The sequence below is a fragment of the Cavia porcellus genome, unplaced genomic scaffold, assembly GCF_034190915.1.
Source record: "Cavia porcellus strain 051 isolate PalLab524CR breed Dunkin Hartley unplaced genomic scaffold, mCavPor4.1 scaffold_27, whole genome shotgun sequence".
Taxonomy (NCBI): Eukaryota; Metazoa; Chordata; class Mammalia; order Rodentia; family Caviidae; genus Cavia; species Cavia porcellus.
The window spans coordinates 32255308-32282502 of NW_026947510.1; the positions used below are offsets into that span (position 1 = coordinate 32255308).

The following is a 27195-nucleotide window of genomic DNA, read 5'->3' on the forward strand; positions in this document are numbered from 1 at the left end:
GTGTTGAACGTAGATAAGCATTTTGAATGTTGAATTCTCTATTATGAAATTCTAAAAGACTAACTTGACAACTTCAATCACCTGTAAAATGATCCCATATTGACATATCTGTTTGCATCATATTTTGGCAACATCCATAATACTTCTCTCAGTAGCTTACAACATTTACCTTTTGGCAAGTGGCATGGTTAACAGATCTTTATCAGATCTTTAGAGAAGTGTTTTCCTAATTCCTATGCATAACATTTTTGATGGCTCAGTAGGTCCTGTGATGGAAGTCCTAAAATAGTTTGAACTTTTAAGTGTCACACAACCACTTTGTTTTTCTCTTTCTTCCTGTCCAACTTGTGCTGCTGACTTCAAAACAGAGCAGCACCTGTAAAATTAAGCAGGAAATTTTAGATAAAGGAATATCCCCTGGAGAAGTAATGGAAGATGTACTCTAATTGTGATTGGTGGGTTCCAGAGTATCTGCTCCAAAAAGTAATTGATCTTTGACTGTGTGTAACTATAAAAGCAAAAAGGCAGAGAGGGAGGTAGAGTAGAAAGAGGGAGTAATGCAGAGAGAGGCAGTTGGTTTCTAGTAAGAGGGAAAAGAATAACTTCAATTTGTCATTGTTCAGCCATTGAGACAGAATGATGCCTACTGTTTTGCTATGCACCTTTTTGCTTCATTTCACTTTTGCTGTGGCTTCAAACCCGTAAGGAAATATTACGTTCTATTTATGTTAAAGTACTAGCAATATGACTTTATTAAAAATGTTTCATGTTGGACTGGGGGTTAGCTTAGAGTCGTAAGTGCCTGCCTGGCAAGCGCAAGGTGAAGAGTTTGAATCCTGGTACCAAAAAACAAAGTGAAACAAAAAGATCTTCATGTTAAATATGATCATATCTTACCATTTCAACTTCTGAGACAGTGCTTGTTTGCCCTATGAATTTTAAGCAAATGTGAAGGGAATGAATATCTATTCCTAACATACCACTATCTTTGTTTGCCAAGATTATTATAACTTTACATATGAGAGTGTATATGTTTCAGGAATACTTGACCTGCTAATATTGCTTTTTGTGGATGCTCTCCATGTCTCCTAAGCTTGTTTATAAGTTTTGGATACTTTCTTTGTACAGCCAATACATCCTATGGGTCTCCACTGTGGTGCAGCGCTACTACATGGAAAAAGCTTGTCTCCATCTTTTAAACCTTAATGAATCTGTATCTTTGAATGTTGTCTTAGAATATGATGGATCTAATACTACTATTTTTGATCTGCTTGTGGAAGAGGACACCGTCTATGCCTGTGCGAATTTCAAGGTAAGGTACTGAATTTAACATTGAAGACTGTAGATGGAAACATGAAAGCATTGCTTATGATTGTTTTTAGATTTTAAATCTTGATTTTGAATGACTTGTGAAAGATAAAAAAAAAGAAAACTAGGAATTCTAGGGAGGCAAAACATAAAAAGAGCATTTCTATATGCAGCAAAACATGAAATATTATCACTCTGATAGGACTTGATGAATTATTGCTGCATTTTATATAGCAAAAATGTTTTGCAGTATGAGTAAAACCAATTTAGATGAAGAGGCAAAAAGTCTCATCCATGAAAGAGGGAGAGAAAAAAGGAAGACATCAACCTAAATTATTATTCTCTCATAAATTAAGCAATTGTAACTGGCGATGAGCAAATCTTTCCTTAGGAAGTAATGAGTTTATAAGGCTCTCTCTGCCTGACAAGCCTAATTAAGACATGATCATTTTGCTGTTCTTCACTCTCCTGCATACACAGGTCTCTCACAAGTCCTCCGAACAGTTGGCTTTTATCACATTGTTGGTGAAGGGAGATACTCTTAAAATCTTTGAGAGAAGATCTGTAGCAGTCTCTTCAGAAGAAACAGTAACTTTTGGGCAGACAGATAAACCCATCTATAAACCTGGAGAGAAGAGTAAGATAATATTCTGACTTCATTAGTTTGCTTTTGACTTGTTTCATAAAATATTGCCCACCCTTTCAATGCATGCAAGTTCCAGTGACAAGCCTCCATAATGTAATGGTAACCAGCATGGAAAGTGAAGTATAACTATTTGGTCTAAATAATTGCTCCATAATTGGCCACTTGTGCAAGTAATTGATTCTCTTTATAGTCTCAATAGCTTTACCTATAAAGGTAGTGAAAGTTTCTCAGAGAAATATAGTAACAGTAAAATAAAGACCCAAGCTACAATTGTGCCTACACAGTAAATATCTTATAAATAATACTTATTTTTGTTATTATTTATTGGTGTAGATATAACCACACACCTGATAAATCTATGCAAAGCATTTCTATTTTATTTGTTATTTTTGTAAATAAAAGTAACAAAAAGAACTCCAACCTAGTATTCAGGAAGGTTTGGTTTTGATCTTGTCTCTCTGTTACTGGATTTTGCCGAGTTAACTTTTATTTTAATAGTTTGAAATTTAATTGTGTCATCTATAAAACAAAGGGTAAAAAATCATCCATACATTTTGTTTTCTTGATAGCACCAATGTATAATATTTATTGAAAAGAAATAAAATACTAATTCTTAAAGTGATAGCTTGGACACATTCTACTTCTTCTTCTAGACTTACTAAAATGTTATGGTGAATAAATATACATCTAGGTATAGATACATAAATACACAAAAAAGCTAAAATCTTTCTTTTGTAATGCTGCTAAAATTAAATTTTGCTATATTTATATATTTTTCCGGGATAATTATGTTTATCTTCCATCATACATATTCCACATTTGCGCTTCAATTGCTAGTTCTGTTATCAGGTCTGAAGAAATTTCTATGGGTTATTAGAGAAAAAGTTTCTTTTGGTTCCCAGTGTCAACCCATGTAGCAGCAAAAATCATTAATAGAACTGCAAACATACATAAGCGATCTTTCCCAGTAGAACCCAAATCTCAAAGGGTCAAATGAAATTCACAGAAACAGGAAGCTTAGTATTCTGCGATAGTAAGGCAATTAATTGCTATATCTATTAAAATTAAATTTAAAAGAAAATAAGAAAAGTATCACTCCATTCTCTTTTAGTTAAGTTTCGTGCTGTGACACTGGATACTCAGTTCAAACCTGTTGAGGATTTGGTGAGTTTGATAATTTCTAATGGTACTATAAAATTTAAAGATATGAAAATCCATTGGTATACAAAGTGTCCTCAGGGAGCTTTCCAGGTAAGGTTCCAAGGTGAAATAGCAAGCCAATCTCATGTTTAAATGTAAAATTTTCATTTATACTGAATTTGATTTACATTCCCTCAGATATCTGCATCACATGAAGAAGCCATGGGTTGCATGGAACTTGCTTTCCACATCGCAGAGGAGGCTGGGGATCTCTTTCACACTTAGAGTGTCTTTGGCATCTTTAGCTACAGACACTTGATTCCCTGGGGAAGTGAGAGTGCCAATGGGTATGATTTACACAATATAGTGAATATTTGGCAAAAAAATAATGTACTACTAATCTTCATTTTTCTTTTTCAGTATCCTTCAATCACACTTCAGGTAAGAGCTCTGTTTTACATACCCATTCTTTAAAACATTTAAATAATTAATGAGGTGTTTAAATTTCATTTTTGCACATTTATAAATTAAGATGACTGAGATAAGGGAAGCAGATGTCTTGGTGTGCATATATATACCTGTAGGTATCAGGTGAAGAGCTACAAGAAAGTTTGTTGAATTTAGTGCAGGGTATGGGGCAAATGCAATAATTTGACTTTTATGGAGTATAAAATATCATACTTTAATAATTTCCTAATTTTCTTAATTTTGGTTCCTGGTCCTTTCCTATCTTAAATAACCCATATCTTATTTTAAAAGAAATAGAAAACACAGACATTTTAAAATGTAGAAATACACTGTAAGGTGGTATCACTCATTGTAAAATGGATTCTGTTTTCAGAAGTTACTTTTCAGAAGTTGGTTAACAGTCTCCTTTTATTAGCCTTTTATAACAGGCTTAAATCTCTAGAGTAGCATGACCTTCAGAGATATTTGAAATTGTATGACTATCAATAAATTATATCAATCAATCCAGCATACATATTTTTTCTACTACAGTGTCTGCCATTATTATTAGCTAATTCTGAAGGATAGTTAATGATGTAAATATGGAGTTCGATTTGTCTTCTTCATGGTTTGAATGTTTTCAACTTTACATAGGTAGCAAATAGATTATCTTTACAATAAGCTACCTTTCCAGTAGGCAGTTCCATATTTTCTTCACAATTACTAATCCACAAATTGTATTATTTTCACACCTGCATTCAGAAAATGTCATTTCCCACTGTAAGCAACAGAAAACTAACATTGGCCTAAGTGAGCAATTTTTTTTTTCGTAAACCACGAAATCTAAGTTTAGACATTTAGAGTTAGAACAACTGCACAATATTATCAAGAACCCAGGCTGCTTCTGTGTAGCCTGTCTTCCACGTCCAACATGTGGCTTGCTGGCTTTTAAAGCCAATTAAATCCAATTCATTTTAAAAAAGAATTTTTACCCAGTGGCTTCTGCTACATTTAATTGACCAGCACTTGGTCACATGGCTAACCCTAGCTGAATGAAGACCTGAGAAATTACTTAAAAACAAGTAATAGTTTTGTTTCTTTTTAAAACTAATGATACACAATCTTGGGTTTTATACTAGTATGCTTTCTTTGTAGAGATCTTTTGTGAGGATTTGTGAGAATTAGATGGTATAAAATTATTAACTCATGTGATGTGAGCTACATCTGTTCAAATCAAATGAAAGGTAAAAGGTAATATTCTAAACTTTCCTTATCAGAGAGCTTCCATTTGACAGGTTTTATGTGCAGTGCATACCCATGACCATGTCATAAAGAGACCAAGCAAAAATCTGTGTCTATTTTGATACATATTGGTTAGGTGAATATTTCTTTTGCATTTGTTGGTTAAGTCCATTTTAATTTGGGGAACACAACTCAGAAGCAAATATATTGACTTCTCAATTCTTTTATTAAGTAACTCTGGTTCATAAAGATTAAAATAAAATTTAAATTATTTCTAAATTATGGATTTCAGTTGTAAATTACCAGTTATGAGTTTTATCTTTTTTAGTCTCAAGAAAGACATGCTTTATGACTGAATTTGAATATATTTGGCAAGTTACATGATTCTGATGATTTGAAATAATAAATTTAACATAATGGTAACACATCTTTTACTATAGAAAATACCAAAATGAAGGAAAAGATACTACTAGCATCTTATCTCGAATTGTCTTTATTTTTCAGGATCCTCAAAACAATATGATTTTTCAGTGGAAAAATGTCATTCCTTTCCAAAATATTACTCAACTCTCATTTCAACTGAGTTCAGAACCCATGCTTGGGGATTATACAATTGCTGTGGAGGGAAAATCAGGACAGACATGGACACATCAATTTACTGTTAATAAAGATGGTAACTGATTTCCTATTTTTGATTATCCTATGTAATGAGTTCAAATTAACTGAACAAAACCTTTATGTTTAGCTTAGGTAAAAGCAGGGAAACGATTTGATTTTCTGAGGTCTTCTCTCTTGCCCCTTTCTAGTGTCTCTTCAATCCTTTCTCGCTCCTTGCCCCGTGTCTACATTCCTGTCGTGCTTTTCCTCTAGGAAGCATACCCATTTCCTAGAATCCAGACAGTGTCCTAGAAACTATCTATGCAATTACAACAGAAAGAGAAAGTGAAGTTCAGAGGACAAATGAGAGAAAAATGAAAAATAAAAACTGATACTTTATGAGCTGCTAGCGCGTTCCGTGGACGAACCTGCTCCTGGTGTATCGGGGTAATTGAAACAGCCAGTACAGTGCGCCTGCAGGAAAATACTGGGTTCAAAGGCATAAGTAGCTTCGTGACTGCAGTAGTATGCTTCTCTGTGTTTTCAGTGTTGCCTAAGTTTGAAGTTCAGGTCAGCGCACCAGAAACAATAACTATTTCAGATGATGAATTTCAGGTGGATGCGTGTGCCAAGTAAGTTTTTATTCAAATTTGCCCCTGCAAGTAAACATAAAGCTCAGTGGAAATAACACTTAAATTTAATCATAATACTTTATCTACATAATTACATTAAAATACTTAGAGAATTTTTGAATATTTTAATAATTATAAGAAACCACACAAGCTATAAGTAATTCTATTACCATTAACATTGTGATTTATTTTCCTCTAATCTTTTATGAATATTTTTCATGATTGCAATGATAGTTTTCTAACTACAAAATTTAAGAAAATGTATTTCCATATTACAGTAATCTTTTCATCTGTTCCAATTCCCACTGCATAAACTTTTTATATAATCATACTAGATGCTGCTTAACTACTGTTTTACTGTATAACATGTAGCCTCCCCTTTTGTTTTCCTAGTAATTAATAATTGGTAGTATACACATTTTGGTCCAGGTGTATAGTAACGCATTTTTAATTATATATCTAAAAGATCTTGTTTTCTTAGAAAAGAGTTCCATAAACAGAGTTGCAAAGACAAATATTTAACATTTTTCTAGGCTTTCATCATTATTTTGTTCAGCAATTATAACATGCCAGTGTACAGTTACAACAGCTGGTATAAAAGCACCTACCTCACTGAAGCTAAATCACTGTTGAGTATTCCCATTTTAGAAAAAATATTATCAAAAGTATTCTAATGACATAAATGAATAATTTAATTTCAACTCATTTGAGTCTTCTTAAATAAAAATCTTAGGTGACTTGAAAATTTTTGTTTTCTTTTTGAGAAGTTACTTCTAATGATTTTGATCCCTTTTTGTGTTAACATAGTAAACAACTATGTATAATTGCATAGTAATTAACAACTGCGTAGTAATTGCATAGTAGTTAGCAACTATGCAACTACTACCAGACTATGAAATAGAAATGAGTATCATTTCAATTTTATACAGTTAATAAAGCACAAAATTGTAATAACTTATCAACATTAATGGAGTTTTTTATGACAAAACTGAAATTTACACCTGGGATGTTTTTCTTGGGTACCAATCTCACAGATAATTGAACACTTAATAATATTGATATTTTTCATATTTTTAAATCATTTTATTTAATTGGTGTCAGAAGATTCTTTTTTGTCATAGAGTTTTAAGGAAGGAAATTTTCCTAGAGGCAAAGAGATGTTAATAAGTCAAAGTTTTCAAATCGCAAAGGGGAAGGTTATTTTGTCCTCCCTGAGGATGTAAACCTCATGGTTCAGGGATATGTACTAACCTGTAGATAATACTACAAGAATTTTCTCTTTTTTTCCATTTTAATAAGTAAAAGACAAGAAATAAGAAAAACCATATTTCTTTATTTTGTGAATAAACTGAATTTTTTTATTCAGTCAACTTTCTATTTCACATGTAATTGATAAAATAATTTAAGTGATTTAGGTTAAGTTAAAATGTCAAAAACATAGATTAATTTAAATAGAACCAGAAAGTTTAATGTGGTGCAATGAGTGAGCAAGGACTGTAGGGAGAAATGAAACTGACTAATTTCGTTTCACTAGTAATGATGCAGAAAAGTTAGTGATGTGATCTCCATTTACGAGTCAGTCATTCAGAAAATAAATGAAATTGTATAGGTAAGCATGTAATATATATTTTACTGTACAACAATCAGAAAAAGTATCATAATCTATTAGTTTAATAATATTCAGTTTTATTACACATGAGTTTAACATTTGTTTTCTATTCCCTAGATGTAAGTGGAAAGAATCCTCAAGTTAAGAGAAAACACTCATAATCACTGAAATTCTCTTTGACTGAACTTTTAAAACAAAATATATATGCTTTTGTTTATCAGAAAATGAGATATATATTTGATCACATGTTCAGTCAAAATATATCCAGTTTAAGCAGTCCCCCTCCTTTTAGATTTATTCAATGGTGGTTAAGTAAGAATTGTTTAAAACGTTGATCTGGAAATTGTTCAAGATCATGAAACATTCGATCTTTACTTATATGCATGTTTTCTGGTAAATAAAATGTTGCAACTAATTTTATTTATCTGTTCTATAGCTTGCTATGATATCATTCCCCTGTAATCATAACCATACCTTTTCCACTAGGTACACCTACGGCGGCCCTGTACAGGGAAAAGCCCAAATCCGAGTATGCAGAGAATTGTTGGCTTCTACCGGCTGTGAGGAAGGCGTCAATGAAATATGTGAGCAATTTGTTGCACAGGTACAAACCATGATCTCTGCTTATAAAAGGTTTCACTCATATTTGTTTTTATTAATTCTTTGATTGCATTTATAAAAAGGACTTAACACTATTTTCATTTTGTGGATAATGGAGGTTGCAGGTAAAGAAAGAAGACAAAACACAATTTTTAAAATAATATTTTTCATTGTGATTCATCTATAGAATTTTTGGAATTTACAACTTGAAAACATCTTATTAGCATACTGTCTAGGTGGTCTTCTAATCCTTATTTGGAGAATCATTAATCATCCTCTAAAGAAATAATCCTACAATATTATTCACTATACAACCTAGAATTTTCCTTTTAAAAACAGCTTATTTGCAATATTTTAGACATGCAGATCTCTCTCTTTCTCTCTCTCTCTCTCTCTCTCTCTCTCTCTCTCTCTCTCTCTCTCTGTCTCTCTCTGTCTCTCTCTCTCCCTCTCTCTCGCTCTCTCTATCTATCCCTCTCTCTCTCTCTGTCTCCTCACGTGTCAAAAACAGGGGTCCTTGTGTGCTAGGTAAGCATGCTATCATTGAGCTCTACCCTCAGGTACTGCCGCTCAAATTGAAGCCTCCAGTTGCCTGTTCTATTTCTAGCACCTTAACCTTAAGTGAATAACTGTCCAACTATTTAAGAATTGCTTTTGGACCTCTAAATGTGAAATATTTACATGCAATACTATATGGTTGATAATTTCTCATCATTTAACATGAAGTTACCAAGTTTGGTGCATATTCTCTGGATAATGTCAATAATTAACTAATAGACAAAATTCTATCTTCACATAGAAATGGAGCTAAGAAAATCTAAGTGAAATTCATTGTCTATCAGCAATACATTAACCCATTAAGATTACATTATAGTGTAGTTTATTCTAATATTTTGCCATATATATTTTTTCATCAATTAATATTTAAACTTTTCCTGTATGGAAATACACTAGTAAGCAGTCAGATAAAACTATCTTCATATATTACAGGTCTTATTTATTTGAAATGGGTTCTTTAACATGAATTTCCTGAATAGAGGGAGATATGGAGAGATGTGGGTAGATAATTTAAATTTTTAGTTCTATTCAGAGTATTTTAAGTACTTGTCAGAAAATATATGAGAATATTACATTTCCTAAGTTATGTCTAACAATACATTTAGGAGTTTGAAAATTTTGTTATTTTGGTAGACACAAATTTACTTATATAACCTATTTATTAGCTAATTGAAATATCTTTTTCATACTCTTGTTATTTGGATTTGATGTTTTAAGAACTTTCAATTATATCTTTTCCTTGGTCACATAAAACTGCAACTGTCTTCTATTATAAATATCACCCTCCATCTTCTAAGAAAAAATTTATCATCTTTTATTTATATCATTCAAATAATGGACTTTGGGATTATAGTGTTTTTAACATACTGTACAAAATTTCTTAAAATTTGTGGGACCGCAGCAAAGAAAAAAAATCTATGACCTGCCCCTTTTATATATATAAATTGCTAAGTATGCTTTAAGATCAAATTTCTCCAGTAAACATATGATTAATTTTTATTATTTCTAAAATAAAATTTTTTCTTCTAGATAGGTATTGAGTTGTGTTAGCACTGTCTTATATGATTTTCTGTCCCTCCTTTAGATAATTTTTAGAGATTTGTGTATTTTATTACTTTTCATAATTTTATTTCTTTTGTTAATGTTATGTTCAAAAATCATTTATTCTATCTTTCATTGTATTAATTCTTTTCCCTAATATTTTTTGATCAACTTGTTTTTAAATATGTTTTATTCTTCAGCATCCCAGGAATTGGGTCTAGAATCTCCATAGGTACTAAATTCTATGGATGTTCAGCCTCCCTACAATAAATGACATTGATTTGCATGTAATTGATGCACACTGCAGAATACTTCAGTGTACTTAATTATTACATTATTTACTTGTATCTATTATTTTATAATTTTATAGTACCTAATATAAATGTAATGGAAATAGTTGTTGCAGTGAATTCTTTATTTTTTTTATTTTTTTAGGAATTTAACAATGGTTGTTACATTGCATATTATCCTCAGAATAATTGTTCAGGCTACCACATACAGGCATGCAAGACTGATCAAACAATAAAATTTCCCCTTGAGAAGTTTCTTTCTCTTTTACTAAATCTATTTTGGATCTTATTTACTCTTTCAGCTTTTTATACTACCAAGACAATATGCTGTTTACACATGCAAGTTTGATTTATTTCACTTGAGTATGGTTTCTAATTGCATTCATTTACCTATAAAAACCTCAAGCTTATCATTCTTTACGTCTGAGTAGTGTTCTATCATATAAAAATGCCACAGCTTTTTTATCCATTCCTCAGTTTATGGGTATTTGGGTTGTTTTCAAGACTTAGCTATTACAAATTGTGTTGCTATAAATATGGGCGCATGTATATTGCTGTGGTATGACGTTTTCAGTTCTTCTGGGAAAATACCCAAAAGGAGAAAAGCTGTGTCAAGTAGAACCTCTAATCCTAGTTTTCTGAGAAATCTCCATACTGATTTCCTAGTGACTGCACCAGTCTACTCTCCCACCAGCAGTGGAGAAGGGTTCCTTTTTCCCCACAGCCCTGTCAGCATTTGTTATTGGCTAATTTCTTGATGTTAGCCATTCTTTCCAGAGTGAGATGATGTCTCTGTGTAGTTTTAATTTTCATTTCTCGAATGACCAATGATGCCAAACATTTTTTAATATATTTATTTTCCATTTGTGTTTCTTCAATTGAAAAATGTGTATTCATCTCCTATGTATTTTTGCACTGGGTCTTTAAATTTGGGAGGCCTGATTTCTTTCAATTATTTATTTGTTCTAGATAAAAGTCCTTTGTGGGACAAGTGGCAAAAATCTTTTCTCAATCTCTGGGTTTTCTTTTCACTCTGATGGTGATGTCTTTAGATGTGCAAAAACTTTTTGACAAGATCCCAGTTTTTGATTCTTTGAAGTACTTCCCATGCAGTTTGGTTTTTGCTCATGAACTCTTGCCTACCCCTATATCCTCAAGAGTTCTTTCATTATAGGGAATTGTTTAAAGAATAGGAAAAAGTTTGTTTCTCCTTGGTATGGATGAATATTTCCCAAATATTCTCTATCGATGGTTGTTTGAGACCATGGCTGTGCACTCACCGATGCAGAGTATGTTGTCAGTGGCTTTATGTAGTAATAAACACATTCCGTAGTCTACATTTTTTTAACCAGAGCTTAATGTCATTTGATACAAAGAACTTTCCCTTTATCCTAATATCTAGATTTTAATGTTTTACCAGATATTTTTTCTGTTTGAGAATTATTGAAAACTAAAGTACTTCAATGTACTTCTCATTGCTTTATATTAGTGCCTTTTAATTTGATGTTCCTATGATTAAAGTAGAATTGTTTGCTATGTTATTGGTGTAATGGTTGACAGTTCAGAGGAGAATACACTCTGATACCAGAATAAATAGTTAGCTCCAGCACCTTTTAGTTGTTTGACCTCAGGTTAGAAAATGTACTTCTGCTTTAGTTTATCCATCCTTACAATGGGCATGATGTTGGTGCCTAGAACATATGATAATTTTGAAGATCAGATAAACTGATATATCCTTTTAACATTCAAAAGATAGTGACAGTATTTTTTTAAATATAGCTAAGTCTACGTATTTCTGATTCTTCACGTTACCAGTGAAAGATTACTTTCCTTGTTTTAAATAATCAGTTGACTTTAAATGAGACCTTTCTGATGTTACATAAAGAACACTTCTGTATGTTTTTAGTGTAGATAAAGATGGTTTTAATTTCTTTTAAATCATCACTCAGCTCTATTTTCTTAAACATTCTAATGTCTCTGCCCATCTACACAGCTTCCAAAAAAACTTTCCAACCACATGTACCTTCTTTATCTGCCTGGTATGCTGCTGAAATGTATTTTCTCCTCCTCCCCTCTTTCTCCCTTAATGTTTTATATCATTTCAACAATTTATGAGACTGAGCCAGGATAGAGGGGATTATAAACCTATGCTAAATTTTGGTATTTTTAAAAGACTTGAATTATTATTATTATTATTATTATTATTATTATTTTGTCTTTTTCTTTTTTATCAGTACCGGGGATCAAACTCACGACTGCCTGCTTGCAAGGCAGGTGCTTATGCCGCTGAGCTAAATCCCCAGCTCCCAAGACTTAAATTCTTAACTTTTCCATTACACTTTCTCTTTTATTTTTCAGTTGAAAAATGGCTGTGTTTCTCAAACTGTGAATACAAAAGTTTTCCAAATCAATCGTTCTGGACTTTTCATGACGTTTCACATCAATGTAATTGTGACAGAATCTGGGACAGGTAATGATAACCTTTTAAGGACAATCTGGGGCTACATGATTGCTCACTGAGATAAATTTGAGTTAGCAATGTGCACAAAGGGACATAAATTGTTGCTTAAAGTGGTAAAAAAAATTGCAGTTGTTGCCTTTGAATAAAATTTGCTTTTGAATAAAATTTTCCTAACAATATTTAAAATAAAATAATCTCATAAAGATTACACATGTATGTATGCTTCTACGATTGAATCAATCAGAGGAAGAGATTTTATTTGAAGTAGTAGAAGTGGGCTAATCAAATAGCTATATCTTTTTAACTTTGTGTAAATTAGTTGGTAAGTAATTTCCAGTGTGTGATCTCTGGTTTAATCCTCAGAGTTTACAATCTACACTTTTGAGATGTCAAATCCAGATCGCTGCTTATATCTTTATGAAGGATTTTTGGAACAGAGCCGTACTCATTTGTTTGCCTCGTTTAACTGCTACAAGCTTGGATAGTTTTATCAAAGTCCTTGTGTGGTCCTCATCTTGAAGTAAATATCAGATTCCTCGCAGAAAAAGTATGCTGACCCCAGATTTTGAACAACTGAGAACTTCTGCTTACCTAATAATCATTAGGGAGAAGTTTACAAAATTACTTACAACAAATTCTCGATAAATAATTGCTAAAATAATGAAAAAAGAAGACGTAAAAATTAATTTGGACCAGTTAAATTACTAGTTATTTCTTGTTACTTAAAAAGGAGTTGGGATCATATTATTTAGTAGGATTATATTATTTATCATTATCATTTAGTAAATATGTTTGGTCATTATTGTGATAACTTTTACAATAGGTAAATTTGTCACTTTTATACTATTATAGTAACTTAGCTCAATATGTTTTATTCCACCTATTCATTTGTTTTTATGAAATCACAAGGCATTTTTATTTACTGTACTTTCCTATCAGATACTTTTCAGTGCTGGCAAAGTCAAAATACTACACAGTTATTTAGTAGTCTTTAAAAAATAGATTTAAAAAACAAAACACTTTTATGTGAGATACTCATGACATTCTCCATTATAAAAAGAAGTTCCAAGCCAAAACTAAGTAGATTAGTAAGAGGAAAGAATTTAAATTTTCTCCTTCATCTATATATTAGTATCTCTACTGAGTTTGAAGAACACTATAAACAGAAATACACTGTGCTGAAACATACTTCAAAGTATATTTTCTTTTCTATGTAAATGAAAATATAAATGGGAAATATATTTGAAATGCAAATTAGTGTTTAGAAAATTATCAGCTATATCTTAAACTAGTTTTTCTTTTGATTTTTTTTTCCCTTTGCAGTACTAGGAATACCAACCCAAGTCCTTCTCTTGTAAGGCAAATGTTTTACCACCTAGCTATGTATGAAGTTCCAAAATTATTAAACAAATATTATTTCCTTTCTGACACTGTGTTTTGTCACTTTTTACAGGTGTGCAGATCAATACAAAAACTTCTATTGCTATCACAGAATTGCTTGGCAGTGTGCACTTTGAAAACATGGACAATGTCTATAGAAGAGGAATTTCTTATTTTGGAACTGTAGGTTTGGCCTCCCCCCAAAAATACTTATCCCTGATTTATTTTCATGGATCACAGAGTACTGTTTGGTAATTTCTGGATATTTTTTCCTACTTTCATGATACATTTTTGTCTTCACTGTGTCTGATATAAAAAAAAAGTCCTAGCTAAAGAACATATATAAAATTATACCTATTTTTATATTTATATATATATAATTTGTCCAAAATACAATTAGCTGAACATCTTTCTGTTCATCCACATTGAAGAAAATTACTATCGAGTGAATACAATTATGAACATGAAAACTTTTCCTGAAGAAATATTAAATGTTTATATTTTAAGAAAATTAACGCTTGTTTTTTTTTTTGGTACAGCTTAAATTTTATGGTCCAAGTAATGTGCCTCTGGTGAGCAAGTTGTTGCAATTGGAGCTCAATGGCAGAATCATAGGGAATTACACCACAGATGAGAATGGCGAGGCTCAGTTTTCCATTGACACCTCGGACATTTACGACCCTACATTCTCCTTGAAAGTAAGACACCAAACGACCAAATGATAGATGAGGACTTACATGGGCCCCAAAACATGTGACTTTTAGGGGTTTTAAATGTTAGCAATTCTTAAAAGTCAGCATATTTGATACAATATGTTTGTTTATTAAGTATGAGCATATTTGTTCAAGCTGAAGGGAATATGATAGCCTGTTACAACTGGTACAAATTCTATAATAACCACATTTTCTTCTGAGCTGCATGAAGAAAATTTTGCTTTTTTTCTTACATCTTTTCATGCAGAGATAAGAAAGATAATTCTCTTTTCTGCTGCTTAAACAGAATTTTACAGTTAAGATGTTTTAACTGCAAAATTGTGTTGGTTTTCAAATGTAGCTGAAAGAAACTGGGGAGTTTAGATCCAGTTCTCTGACTTCAATCAAAAAGCAAAAATTACCACCATTTCATTGTTAGACTGATGGACTATTCAGAAAATTGTGATCAGTTTTGTGATAAAGTAGTGGCAAACACTATTTTATTTCATTTCCAATTAACACTGAATTATCAGCCACAAAGTAGGATTCCTCCTTGATTTGCAGAGATGGGAAGGCTTTTGTTCTGTGGGAGCTCCTGTCCTAGGAGTCTTCAAGGCTCTAAAATCCTCTCTCTTTCACCATGTCAGGCCTCATTCCTTCAACCCCAGAGCTGCCATCTTCCCAGCTGGGTGACACCCCATTATTCGGATGCCTTCTTTGTTGTCTCACGTTTTTACTCCCGGACTAACAGCTTCCTGAAGATTGTGCCCGAACCGAAGCAGCTGAGATGTGACCAAGAGAAGATTATCACTGTGCTTTACTCCCTAAACCAAGAAGCATATAAGAATGTCTCAAATGTGAATTTCTTCTATTTGGTAAGTCTGAGCAGCTCCATCTGTGTCTGCTGAGCATAGCAGTTTAGAGTGCACCGTGCTTTGATCCTGTTAATCTGAGCAACCTCAAGCTTCTCACCTTGCTAGTGAATTATGTTGGATCCATTAATAACAAGCAAATACACAAACACATAACAAGAGCTCAAGCAACCTCACTTCCCTAAGCTTGGAAAATCCCTCCAGTCAGTCTGCTGTTTTAAGTTATGGTAACTCATTTCGAGTATTTAAAATCTTTTATGATGAAAAAAATGTAAGCAGAACACAGAAAATAAAATAGAGGGCTCATTTTGGTAAGCAGTAAAAGGAATTAGTTATTTTGATTCTGTCCACTTTGTCTCATCAATACATACGGAAGAGCAAGAAACACACACTTGGAAATTAAGACCCCTTCAGAGTTCAAATCATCCTAGTTCTCTGGTTGATCGTGCAAATTGGAGCATCATATTTAAAATCTCTTAAACTTTTGTTTTCTCAGCTGTATTTTGTAATTGGAAGTAATAAGGTTTGCCTCCAAGGCTAAGCATTATGTGTCAGGTATTGTTAAAGAATCTCCTGCATATTCACTAATGCAATCATGACTTACAGCTATCTCATTTTTACAGACTCCTCACTTTGCAGATTTTACAGATAAAGTTTGGGGATCACATTTTTACAAAGGCAAAAGGCAGAGCAACTTATTTTAAACCACGAAGTTGATACATTAGATGTAGGCAGAGTGGAAGCCATTGATCTGGACAACTGCTGCTACCTTGCACCCACACATACTGATACATAATAGGATCTCAGGCCATTGTAGTCACTCTTTTCTTTTACAAAATATGCAAAGTTCACTTTCACTATTCACTGGAGAAAGCTACCTAATGCTATGGAACAGAATTGACATTAGAGAATTGTATAATGACAGAATATCATATTAGATAATATATCTCCTGAAAATTTTTCTTTCTTTTATACAGTTGATGGGGAAAGGCGCTATCATCCTCAGTGGACAAAAGGAACTCAGAAACAAAGGTGTTTATAATACATTCATCTGTATATGTACTTGATATGCATGTTTTTACTTTTTAAGGAGAAATAAAATGTTGAAGTTAGAGTACTTATTTCAATTTGTGGGTAGGGGCAGCAGTTAGCATGACTTGAGGGAAGCTACTAAATATTTTGATAGAGAAGATTTCTGTTTCTTTCTTTTACTGTTAGGTCACCAAGTACATTATAGAAAAATGATGCTTACAGTCTTTCTATTGTCATGTAAATTGTGAAATATTTTATTTGTATATGCATTTCTATTTATTTGCCTTTAAAACAAAAGTACAATTTATTCTTTCTTTTCGCAAGCCAATTCACTTTTATCTAAGTACACCCAATGATGCAAGACATTGTTGATATTGTGTCTGTTGATCTATTTACCCAGCCTGGAATGGGAACTTCTCATTATCAGTCAACATCAGTGCTGACCTGGCTCCTATGGCTGTCCTGTTCGTCTACACCATTCACCCCGGCGGGGAAATTGTCGCTGATAGTGTCAAATTCCAGATTGAACAGTGTTTTAAAAACAAGGTGATGTTTCTTCTATGTCTAGCCTGTCCAGGAGGTAAAGAGTGAGCAGTTTTTTCCCTGCTGACCCTCTTTTATGTTACCACTATAATCATGATGTGGAAATTACACAATAAATGTTGACATAATTTAATTACTAAGAGATGAAAGATCATCAAGTAGACTGAATTATCTTTGGCGTCAGTGCTGATCCTGAGACAACAGCAGAATGGTGAAGTAGATGTTCCCGCAAAAAGAGTTTAGCTATGAAATTGCTAACGGCATTTAATAACCACAAATCATGATGTAATTATATACTTTGACTCTGTAAAGTTAAAATATGTTTCAACTTCTGAAATTACTTAGAAGCTTCTTAAATACTCTATAAGGAATATTTATGAAGATTATTTATAAATAAATACAAAGACTTTCTAAATTTCAAAGCCTGAAGAAATATCAACAAATAAAGAACAAATTTACCAATTAATAGAGAGTGTCCAGAAGAAATATCTTACATAAATCTATCAGGATTTACTTGGAAAAAGTTGAATTTATTCTCACATAAAATTGTTTCTACCCATATTCCTTTTCCTTCTATGCTTCAGGTTAGCATACAGTTCTCTAAGGAGCAGGAGCTACCTGGCTCCAATACCACTCTCTATCTTCAAGCTGCCCCTGACTCACTCTGTGCCCTCCGGGCAGTGGATAAAAGTGTCCTTCTACTGAGACCAGAGCAACAGCTGTCAGCAGAAAGCGTAAGCCTACCAATTTCCTCCTTTTTGCCTATCTCCTAGTCTTACCCCTTTTATGATATTTTACTTGAGATATGATATGTTGAAAATATTAATTGTTTGTTTCCTTTATTCATTTATGGGTGTCTTTTACTTTTTTCTCATTGCTGAGACAAAACACGTGATGCCCAGAATTAAGGGAGGAAAAATTTATTTAGTTCAGAATTTGTGGAGATTTCAGTTTATAATCAGTTGGCTTCAAGGCAAGGTGTGTGGCAGAGGAGCAACAGTTCAAGGCAGAAGACAGCAGAAGCAACAGTTCAAGTTGTTGCAAAAGCAACAAGAACTTTCCCTCCCTTACACTGTATATAGGTTACCTGCCCCAGGGTGGGCGTAGCACTCACACTCATAATCCCAGAATTCAACCAATAATTAATCATAAACTCTAGAAGCCTACCCACATGACTGCATGAGGCTTTGGGGGGACATCAAGACACAAACCATAACAGTGGGTTAGATACTTAATTATCTTTCTTGGCTAACTCAGCACTGGTAATATAGAATTTGTGTAGATAATTGTAACAGGTTAAGTTTTTAAAAATCATAGGTATAATCATAGATATAGATGCCTAGAGAGAGTTAAAGATAAATCTCTGTTTTGGAGGATATGCTTAGAGACAGTCTAAAGTTATTATTTGATATCTGAGATAGAATTTTCTTAAAAATTTCCAGGCCTAGGGTGTAGGTCAATGATAGAACTCTTACCTAGTATTGTGGTAGCCCTGTGTTGGATCTCTAACACCAACACATCAATAAATCAATAAATTAGTAGATATCTATATAGACAGAAACATCAGAAGTCCACATCAAAACTATTTTTAGTTCATAATTGTTGGATTTTTCCCTAGTAATCTAGTTCATAATTGTTGGACATTTTACTTGATTTTGTACAAATACATATTGAAAACATGACCTTTCTGATATGTATATGCTTAATTCAATAATTAAAATTTTTCTGATTATGAAAATCATATCTTTCTGTTGCTGTAGAATACATGCAAAATACACAAAGTCATAAAAAAATCTTTAAAACTGCTCATAATCCAACACATTTTTGCATTTCATTGCAATTTTTAAAACATCTTTTCTAAAAGCAATCTTTTATAAACTTGAGATCTAATTTTAAAACTCCAGCTTTGTGTTCTCCTTTCAATATTTTACCTTAAGCATTAAGTATTAAATTATGAAATTAATAATATTTAATTACTATAGATCATGATATAACTATATTTTTCCAATACAAAGCTATATTTTAATTTCTGAAATTATTTAGAAACATCTAAATAATAATCTACAGATTATTAATTAAGATTATTTATAAATAAAAGTGAGAAACTTCTAAATAGTTTCAGAATCTGAGGACAAATTTTCCCATTAATGTGGAATAAGTTTTTTTCCCTAAGGTTTCATGGCTACTGCTCACTCTTCCTTCAGCTAGAGACAACAAAAACTTAGGAAAACTGCCTTTAGAAATAAGTATCAAGAGATCTCAAATAGAAAATTTCAGAGGCATTTGCATGGGTCTCAGAATATATTAGAGTGAAAAGGAGTTGTCCTTTGGCTGGGACATAGGTCTGTGGTGTAGCATTTGTATCTCGTATATGAGGCATTGCGTTCCACCCTTTTGTCTAAAAATGTTATCAGTCTCCTCTAATGTCTTTTGGTTACATAAGCCTCAATCTCTGCTAAACTTTCTCAGATAGTCACTTCGTAATTATCCTTCTAAAGCCTTCATACGTGAAGAACAGGTTATCTGCATATTAAATCCTTGGTCATACTTTCTTAAATATTTTTGCAATACTGTTTCACTCTTGCCTTGTATTGATCGTTGCTTCAAAATGTTTTTGGCATCAATTAAATCCATTTTCTGTAGTAAGTTATTTTATTATTTTGTTTGAAAGCATTTAAGGGTTTTTTTCTTTTTATATTTTAATTCCAATAGTTTGTACAATATCTCTCTGAATTTATGGCATGGGAGAAGTTTTACTGGATACACAGTTGACCCATATATTAATCCCAAATGCTTTATTTTCAAAAATTGGTCCCGTATTGTAATTTTAAATATTAAACTTTCCATTTTTCCCTTTTTAAAAAAAAACTCCATTCGCTTTTCTTTACCTGCTTTTCGATTTAACCGCTTTGCCTATGACCTGTTTTAATTTATTCTTTTTCTCGTTTTTTGTTTTCTATGCTTTTTAAAAAAAACATAGTCCAGGCCACCCTTGACGTGACAATGTAGCCCAAAGTGGCCTGGAATTTAACCTTCCCGTATCAGATTTCATTGCTGGGATTATAAGCATGCATCACTAAACCCAGCTTTTCTATGCTGCTCTTGAAGATTCCTTTCATCTGGGGTGGTGGCACATACCTGTAATCCCAGCACTCAGGAGATTAACGCAGGAGGATCAGTGGGAGTTTGAAGCCAACTTTAGCTAGGTTTTGAGTTCAAGAAAAATATAGTTTTCTTTCAATCATTTTTTTTCTTGAGGTATTTATACCTTATAATTCATGTCTGACATTTTTTGTCTATTTCATCTATACCTGAGTTCAATAAATTCTCATTTTACTTCCCTTTGTATTTGTCTATTTTATTCTTTTATTAAATTTTTAATTCATGATACATGCTAGGCATATAAATCTCCAGCCCCACAAGTGATTTCTAAATACCCCCAATGCATGTTTGGAAATATTTAATTTATGCTTGGATTTTTTTTTATTTAAAGAGAAAAAAACAAAAAAAAATACATGGATATAAAAAAGGGTAGAAATAATACAGAATTACAGAAAAATAAACGGTAAGAAATCACCAGTTGATAAATTACATATTGTCATCTTAGAAATAGCTGTTCAGGTTACAAAAATAAAATATGCAAAATGTCATTCAAATAGTGACACTGCCAACAGTTCTGCTTGATGATCTAACAAAAACTTCGTAATATGGTTATCAGTCCTACACACTTGTTTTTTATCTTAAAGAGGGTAAGATTAAACATATCAAAGCAGAAAAAAACAGTTCAAAAGAAAAAAACAATTTAAAGAAATACAGATTTCAAAGCAAGTCCACTGGAGATCTTCACTGTTTATCTAATTGTCTCTAGTTTCTTTCAAATATTTGTCCCCATCTTCACACACATTAACTACATACTGCATATTATAGAATTAATCAAATCATTACAGGATGATGAAGGCTTTTTATGTCTTCAAGATCTGACATTGAGGAAGATAATAATAACTACCATAGTGTCTCTCATTCTCTTCGTAGTAGCTGTCCTTATCTTTACATATGCTGAAATTGAACTTAAGAGACTAGACTAATATCACTCTGATCAGTGAATAATAGTATTGCTAGATTTTATATCATAATGCTACAGAATTAGCATTGGGTTTCTTAGTGTCTCTTCTTCTTCAGAGTATCTGTTCATTACATCTTGTATTATATAATCTGTTCCCGTAAATAGTTTTTAAAAAATCTTCTCATGTGTGAATTTCTACATGTATATCTGTCCTCTTTGTATTATAGGGAAAAACAAATCATAATAAGACAGCAAAACAAATTCCATCTCTGCCTCATGTCTGCTACTCCACTTTACTGCTATAATTTGTCCACCTTACTCCCTCATTCCACTGTCTGCCCCATTCATTGAGGCCTCTCTGCCACTGTTGCTGGAATCCTGGTATCCCTTCCTCTCTTTCTCTGGAATGTCCTTCAGCACTCTCTGTAGGGTTGGGTTGGTGGCCATGAACTCCCACAGTTCGTCCTTGTCTTGGAAGCATCTTGTTTCTTCATTAATTTTGAGAGAGAGTTTTGATAGATATATGAGTCTTGGTTGCAAATTATTTTCTTTCAGGACTTGGAATATTTCTGCCCATTCCCTTCTTGATTTAAGAGTTTGTGTTGTTAAGTCTGTTGTTATTTTGATAACTTTCCCGTTGTAGGTAATCTGCTTCTTTTCCCTGGCTGCTTTTAATATTGTGTTCTTTTGGTGGATTTCTGAAATCTTGATTATTATATGTCTGGGTGTAGATCTGTTTTGGTTGTAGGTAGCTGGTGTTATGCTTAGATGTTTGAGAATAGTTTTTTATTCCTATTTATTTGCTTAGTTAATTACTTTGGCAGAGCAACTTCATCAGCAGAAATGTTTTGGTTTGCATTTTGTATTCTTTTGTGACTGTGTGGAGTTGTGTTTTTCTGGTGTGGACAATGTTCACAGGTAAAGAGTATCCTTATTATGTTACTTTGATTTAAAATTTTTTAATGACAAATGTTGCTAATGGAAATAAAAATGACAAGACTAACATGTTTATTTCTCTTGTTTCTATAGTGTCCTTAGCGTACCTTATTACTTCCTTCCTTCCATTAAGTGCCCTGTCTCAAAGGGTCAGTACCCTTCCTGTGCTGATCAGATGCTTTTCCACTGGCCACATAGCACTCAGACGAAGCCACTTCCAGAATGATTCAAACCCTTTCCCTGCACTCTTTGAGTTCAAGAGTTCATATTTAAACATTAAATGCTTTCTTCTACAATTTTATATCCCTTAAATTTTTACCATCCCTACAATCTCTGTTCATTTCTTTATTAACAATTTGAAGATCATAGAATTAGCCCTGTGTCCTAGTGATGCTAAACAAATAAATTATGGGCATCATTAATTGTTATTTTTTATTTTATATTTCCTTTGGAAAGTTATGTAAAAATATTTGAAAACAGAAAGCTAACATTTTCCTATACCGTTAAGAATTCTAGCATTATAATTTCAATGAGTTATCTATGCATAGTCTTTGGATTCATCAATAAATCCAAGCAATCTCTGTCTTACATGCTGTCCAAAATCCTGATCAACTCCTGAAAAAATTAATAAACATGGCATTGACTGTTGTCCTCATTACTGAGATACAATATCCAATACTCAGAGGTAAAGGGAGAAAATTTTATTTAGTTCACAGTTTGGAGAGGTTTCAATTCATAGTTGGATGACTCCAAGATGGAGTGGCATGGCAGAGGAGAAACAGTTCCGAGCAGACAGAAGGCAGAAGGTAGCAAGGCACAAAACAATGAAGCAGCTAAGCAGCAAGTGACAAGCAACAACTGCAGCTTGCTATCTGTTCCTTATATCCTATCCAGGCTGCCCACCTTTGGTGTGGGTAGCATTCACACCAAAGGTGGCGCACTCTTAATCCTAGCATGGTACCGTGTATCAGTTCCAGCATTGCATCCTTAATTCCAGCATCACACACTCTAGATCCAGCCACTTCTGAAAGATCCCCCCTATGAATACATGAGGCTTTGGGGGACATCTAGACATAAACCATTACAACTGCCTAAAATAAAATTAATTTTCTCTTTTGAAGAATTTGAATAAAATTGTTGAATTACAGTATAATTTCCATTCTCTTATAGAAATGAGTAAGAATAAGTCATTACAACTCCAAACTTTCTAATTCCATAATTCTTTTTTAAAAGTACTTAAATTCTCTGTGCTGTCTTTCCTAGGTGTACAACATGCTTCCTTATAGAGAACTATATGGTTATTTCTACAATGGTCTCAACCTGGATGATGGCAGAGTAGAACCTTGTATTCCCCAAAAGAACATGTTTTACAATGGTTTGTATTACACTCCTGTACCCATCTTTGAAGATGGAGACACCTATGAGATTCTCACGGTAAAATCTTTAAAGATATTTTAAAGTATTTTACATCAATTTTAATTTTAGTATTCATAATGCATATCTACATTCATTGTGTAGTTTTCTTCTGATATTTGGAGATTTAATTTCTATAATTTGCTAATAGAGTACTCAAAATTGTCTTATGAAAAGAAAATATTAGTTTTTCTTGACTTTCCTCTTTTCTATTTAAACTAAATTGTGTGGTTAAAATTGAAAAACCTTAGGATAAAATTATTGACACAGTCTGCAAGTTATTGTAATGCATCTTACACAGGAACAATCAAAAGAGGAGGCCAATAAACAGTGCCAATTTCATAAGTATTTTCCCTTAAAACTGAATAAAGAATTATGCAAAGTACTTCCTAAAATACTAGCACATGATAGTACTGATTATCATTTTATTTAAATTAGGATATTAAATCACATACAGGTGACTTGATTTCTATTACACTAGAGCCTTGTTAACACAGCAAATATGTTGAAGTATGGTCTGTTTTTTATTACAAAATGATAAGACTTTTAAAGTTCTTTCATAAAAGGAATGCACATTTTCTCTATTTCTTTCAAAGCGCATGGGTCTGAAAGTCTTCACGAATCTCCATTACCGAAAGCCAGAATTATGTATGATGGACGAAAGTGAACCGTATATCAGGCCATTGTACCTAGGAAGAGAAAGCTATGTGCAGTTTGCCTCGCCTGCAATGGCAAGTGGGTAACCCAGAGTTTGGGGCTGAGGGGGTGGTTGAACAGGTTCTTAGAATCACGGGGTATTTGGATTAAATCATACAAAATTGGAATCTCGACATGTTTTTGGTTACAACTGAACATCCTACACGTCTTTAAAGCAAAATAAGGTAGTCTGGAAATGGTTTTGACTATAAAGAGCAACCAGCTTCAGCTATGAAAGGAAGTTCGCCAGTAAAACAATATCAAAAGTATGCAGGTAGCAACATGAAATGTGTGGGGTGCAGGAGGATAGTTACTGTGACTGTGATAGAAGAGAGTTTCTGTGGGCTCCCTTATCTCCTTGTTATACAGATATCTAAATACAGAGTCAAAAGCAGAGAGCATTTTGACATCCTGATATTTAGACAGCTGCTATCAGGGAAATGTGTCCCAATACTAGTCTACTTTCAAGTGGAAGGACTGAAAGCTCAAAATAGGCCACACTGCAAGAAAAATAATGTAGGCATGCAGATTTTTTACATATAAATACAGTCAGGGAAACCAGATGGAGCCAGATCATTATAACAGACTCCAAATAAAAGCTGTATTCTGAATGCCTCTGAGAATACCCAACTAACTTTGATTAAATTCCTTTGGCTTCTTACTGACACTAATTCTGTGATTGAAGTGGACTCCATCCTGGAGATGAGTGTCAGACGTACCACTTGACAAACATACCGGCCTGACAACTTTTTAAAATGATGGATTTATTGAGTATTCAAAAGGCCCTGTAAAGTCTGAAAGTTCAAATCACTTTGTAGTCCTGGTCAAGAAATTAAAGCAACTTACTTACTTTTTAAAAAATTTTATGTTAAACAGATTAAGACAAAAAAGGACAGAACAAAGCAGATCAGAACAATGTAAGCAACACAGCACTTCACAACAAGACAACCGGATGATAACAGTAGCTACCATAATGTCTCTTTTTTTGAAATAGTTGATCATACCTTCACATACAATAATATCAAACATAACAAAATAGCGTAACACCATTCAAGAGAATGAAAGTATTACAGGGCATTCAGAACCAGATAACAGAAAATGAACAATGGCTACTATATTATCTCATTTTCCATATAGAATTTGTTTATGTCATCCCACATATTAAAATCCAATAAGATTCAATATATTAGAACCAATGGAAATAGAAGGACAAAAGCATGGTAGACTTCAAAGCAAGATGATATTAAATCAGCAATGGCTGCCATAATGTCTTATTTTCTTCCAAATAGCCGTTCATACCATCACACATGATAAATCAAACAAAACAGAGTAAAACCATTTCATTAATGAATGAAAACATTATAAGGCTTCAAAGCAATGTAGTAAGGAATCGTGATTACCATAAAATCTTATGTACTCTTACCATTTCTTACACTAGGGAGACTAGGCGGTATTAATACATGTGAATTTGATTCATTTTGCTTATAAGTATGGTCTCAAGTTGCATCCATTTATTTATAAATATCTCAGTGTGATCATTCTTTATAGCTGAATAGTACTCCATTGTGTAAAAATACCATAACTTGTTTATCCATTCCTCAGCTGGGATTGGAAATCCCATTTGACCCAGCTATTCTACTTCTAGGCATATTCCCAGAAAAACTGAAAACATCATACCACAATAATATACGTTCACCTGCACTTATAGCAGCACAATTTGTAATAACCAGATCTTGAAAACAATCTAAGTGTCCATCAACAAAGCTACTCACTTTCACTTACTATATTAAACTATGTATAATAAGTTTTATCAGAAACATCCAAACTTTTCTTATCTCTCTGGATAAAATATATTGAAACCCAAAGTTCTTCATTTTGTTTTCTTTTTTCTTCAGTCATTCACTTATGCAATCATTCACAAGTATTTATTGAGACCATGAACTGAGGTGCATGATGTGAATACAGTAACAAGCTAATTCCCAAAGCAGGGGAATAGTGCTTGTTAGGTTTATATGTAGGCCTCCAACCCCAGTCTCATGTGCTCAGAGGTAGGAATTTTGAAGGATGATTAAATCACAGTGAAGCTATAATTAAATATGATATTAAGAAGGTAGGCCTGGTTAGAAAAGACAGGTCGCAGAGCATATGACCTGGGGGGGCATACTCCTCTCTTTCATTGTTCCCTTCATTCTCTGCCTCTGGCTGCCATAATAAGAGCAGCTAACCTCCACCCAGGCCCTTCCACCATGCCATCCTACCTTGGAGCCAGCCAGTAGTGGACTACAAGAGTTAGGCAAAATAATTCTCTTCTCCTTTAAATTGTGGGTGTCCAGTATTTTGTTTCAGTGAGGAGCAAAGGGACTTAGACATGTATTTCATTTTAAAACATATATATCAAATAGAAGAGACTTAATTTTAAGGGCTTATTTTGTGCTCCTGGAGGAAGTAACTCTTGAATCGAGACCAAAACGTATCACAAAAGAGAAAGGCACTCCAACTAAAGAAGGAAAAGCTATGAAAGCTGAGGTAAGAAACCACACGCCCTTCTGAATGGCAAAAGATGCAGTTCAAATTAAGGATAAAAACCACTAAAGCAAGAGATGTATGTGGACAGATCAGTAGAACCTTATATGACATTTAAAGAATTTGGAATTATCCTATTATAATAATACCCTCTTGGCAATCTATAAGACAATATAGTATGAATTTTTAAACAGTATCTTTATTTGCTCTGTAAAAAGCGTTTGGGATTTAGGCTGCTTGAGAGTATGTGAAACGACCCAGATGTCAGGAATTCAACTGAGCAGCAGCAATGACTTGGACAACTATAAAAAGGCAGTAGAGACAGAGAAATGTGAATAGATCTCTGAGCTGTCCTCAACTTGTAATAGATGACTTCATAAGTTATGTGGCATACAGGACAGGAGGGGATCAGACACTGCTATAGGTTCTGACTTGGGTAAGTAGTTAGGTTTGGACACCCTTCATGGAAGGGAG

General features: G+C 33.1%; 1 protein-coding gene across 1 annotated transcript in view; it reads left to right on the forward strand.

Annotated features, from left to right (window-relative positions):
- Positions 1-744: 744 nt before the first annotated feature.
- Positions 745-27195, forward strand: part of LOC100728240 (ovostatin homolog) — a 45223-nt gene continuing 18772 nt past the window's right edge. Inside the window, exons 1-17 of the mRNA XM_063238281.1 lie at positions 745-794; positions 1129-1312; positions 1789-1945; positions 3066-3118; positions 3515-3535; positions 5288-5456; positions 5928-6012; positions 8108-8225; positions 12469-12580; positions 14025-14134; positions 14491-14649; positions 15291-15518; positions 16493-16547; positions 16948-17093; positions 17675-17824; positions 23353-23523; positions 24099-24237. Of these exons, the coding sequence (XP_063094351.1) occupies positions 745-794; positions 1129-1312; positions 1789-1945; positions 3066-3118; positions 3515-3535; positions 5288-5456; positions 5928-6012; positions 8108-8225; positions 12469-12580; positions 14025-14134; positions 14491-14649; positions 15291-15518; positions 16493-16547; positions 16948-17093; positions 17675-17824; positions 23353-23523; positions 24099-24237 (2107 nt within the window). The remainder of the gene's footprint in view (positions 795-1128; positions 1313-1788; positions 1946-3065; positions 3119-3514; positions 3536-5287; positions 5457-5927; positions 6013-8107; positions 8226-12468; positions 12581-14024; positions 14135-14490; positions 14650-15290; positions 15519-16492; positions 16548-16947; positions 17094-17674; positions 17825-23352; positions 23524-24098; positions 24238-27195) is intronic.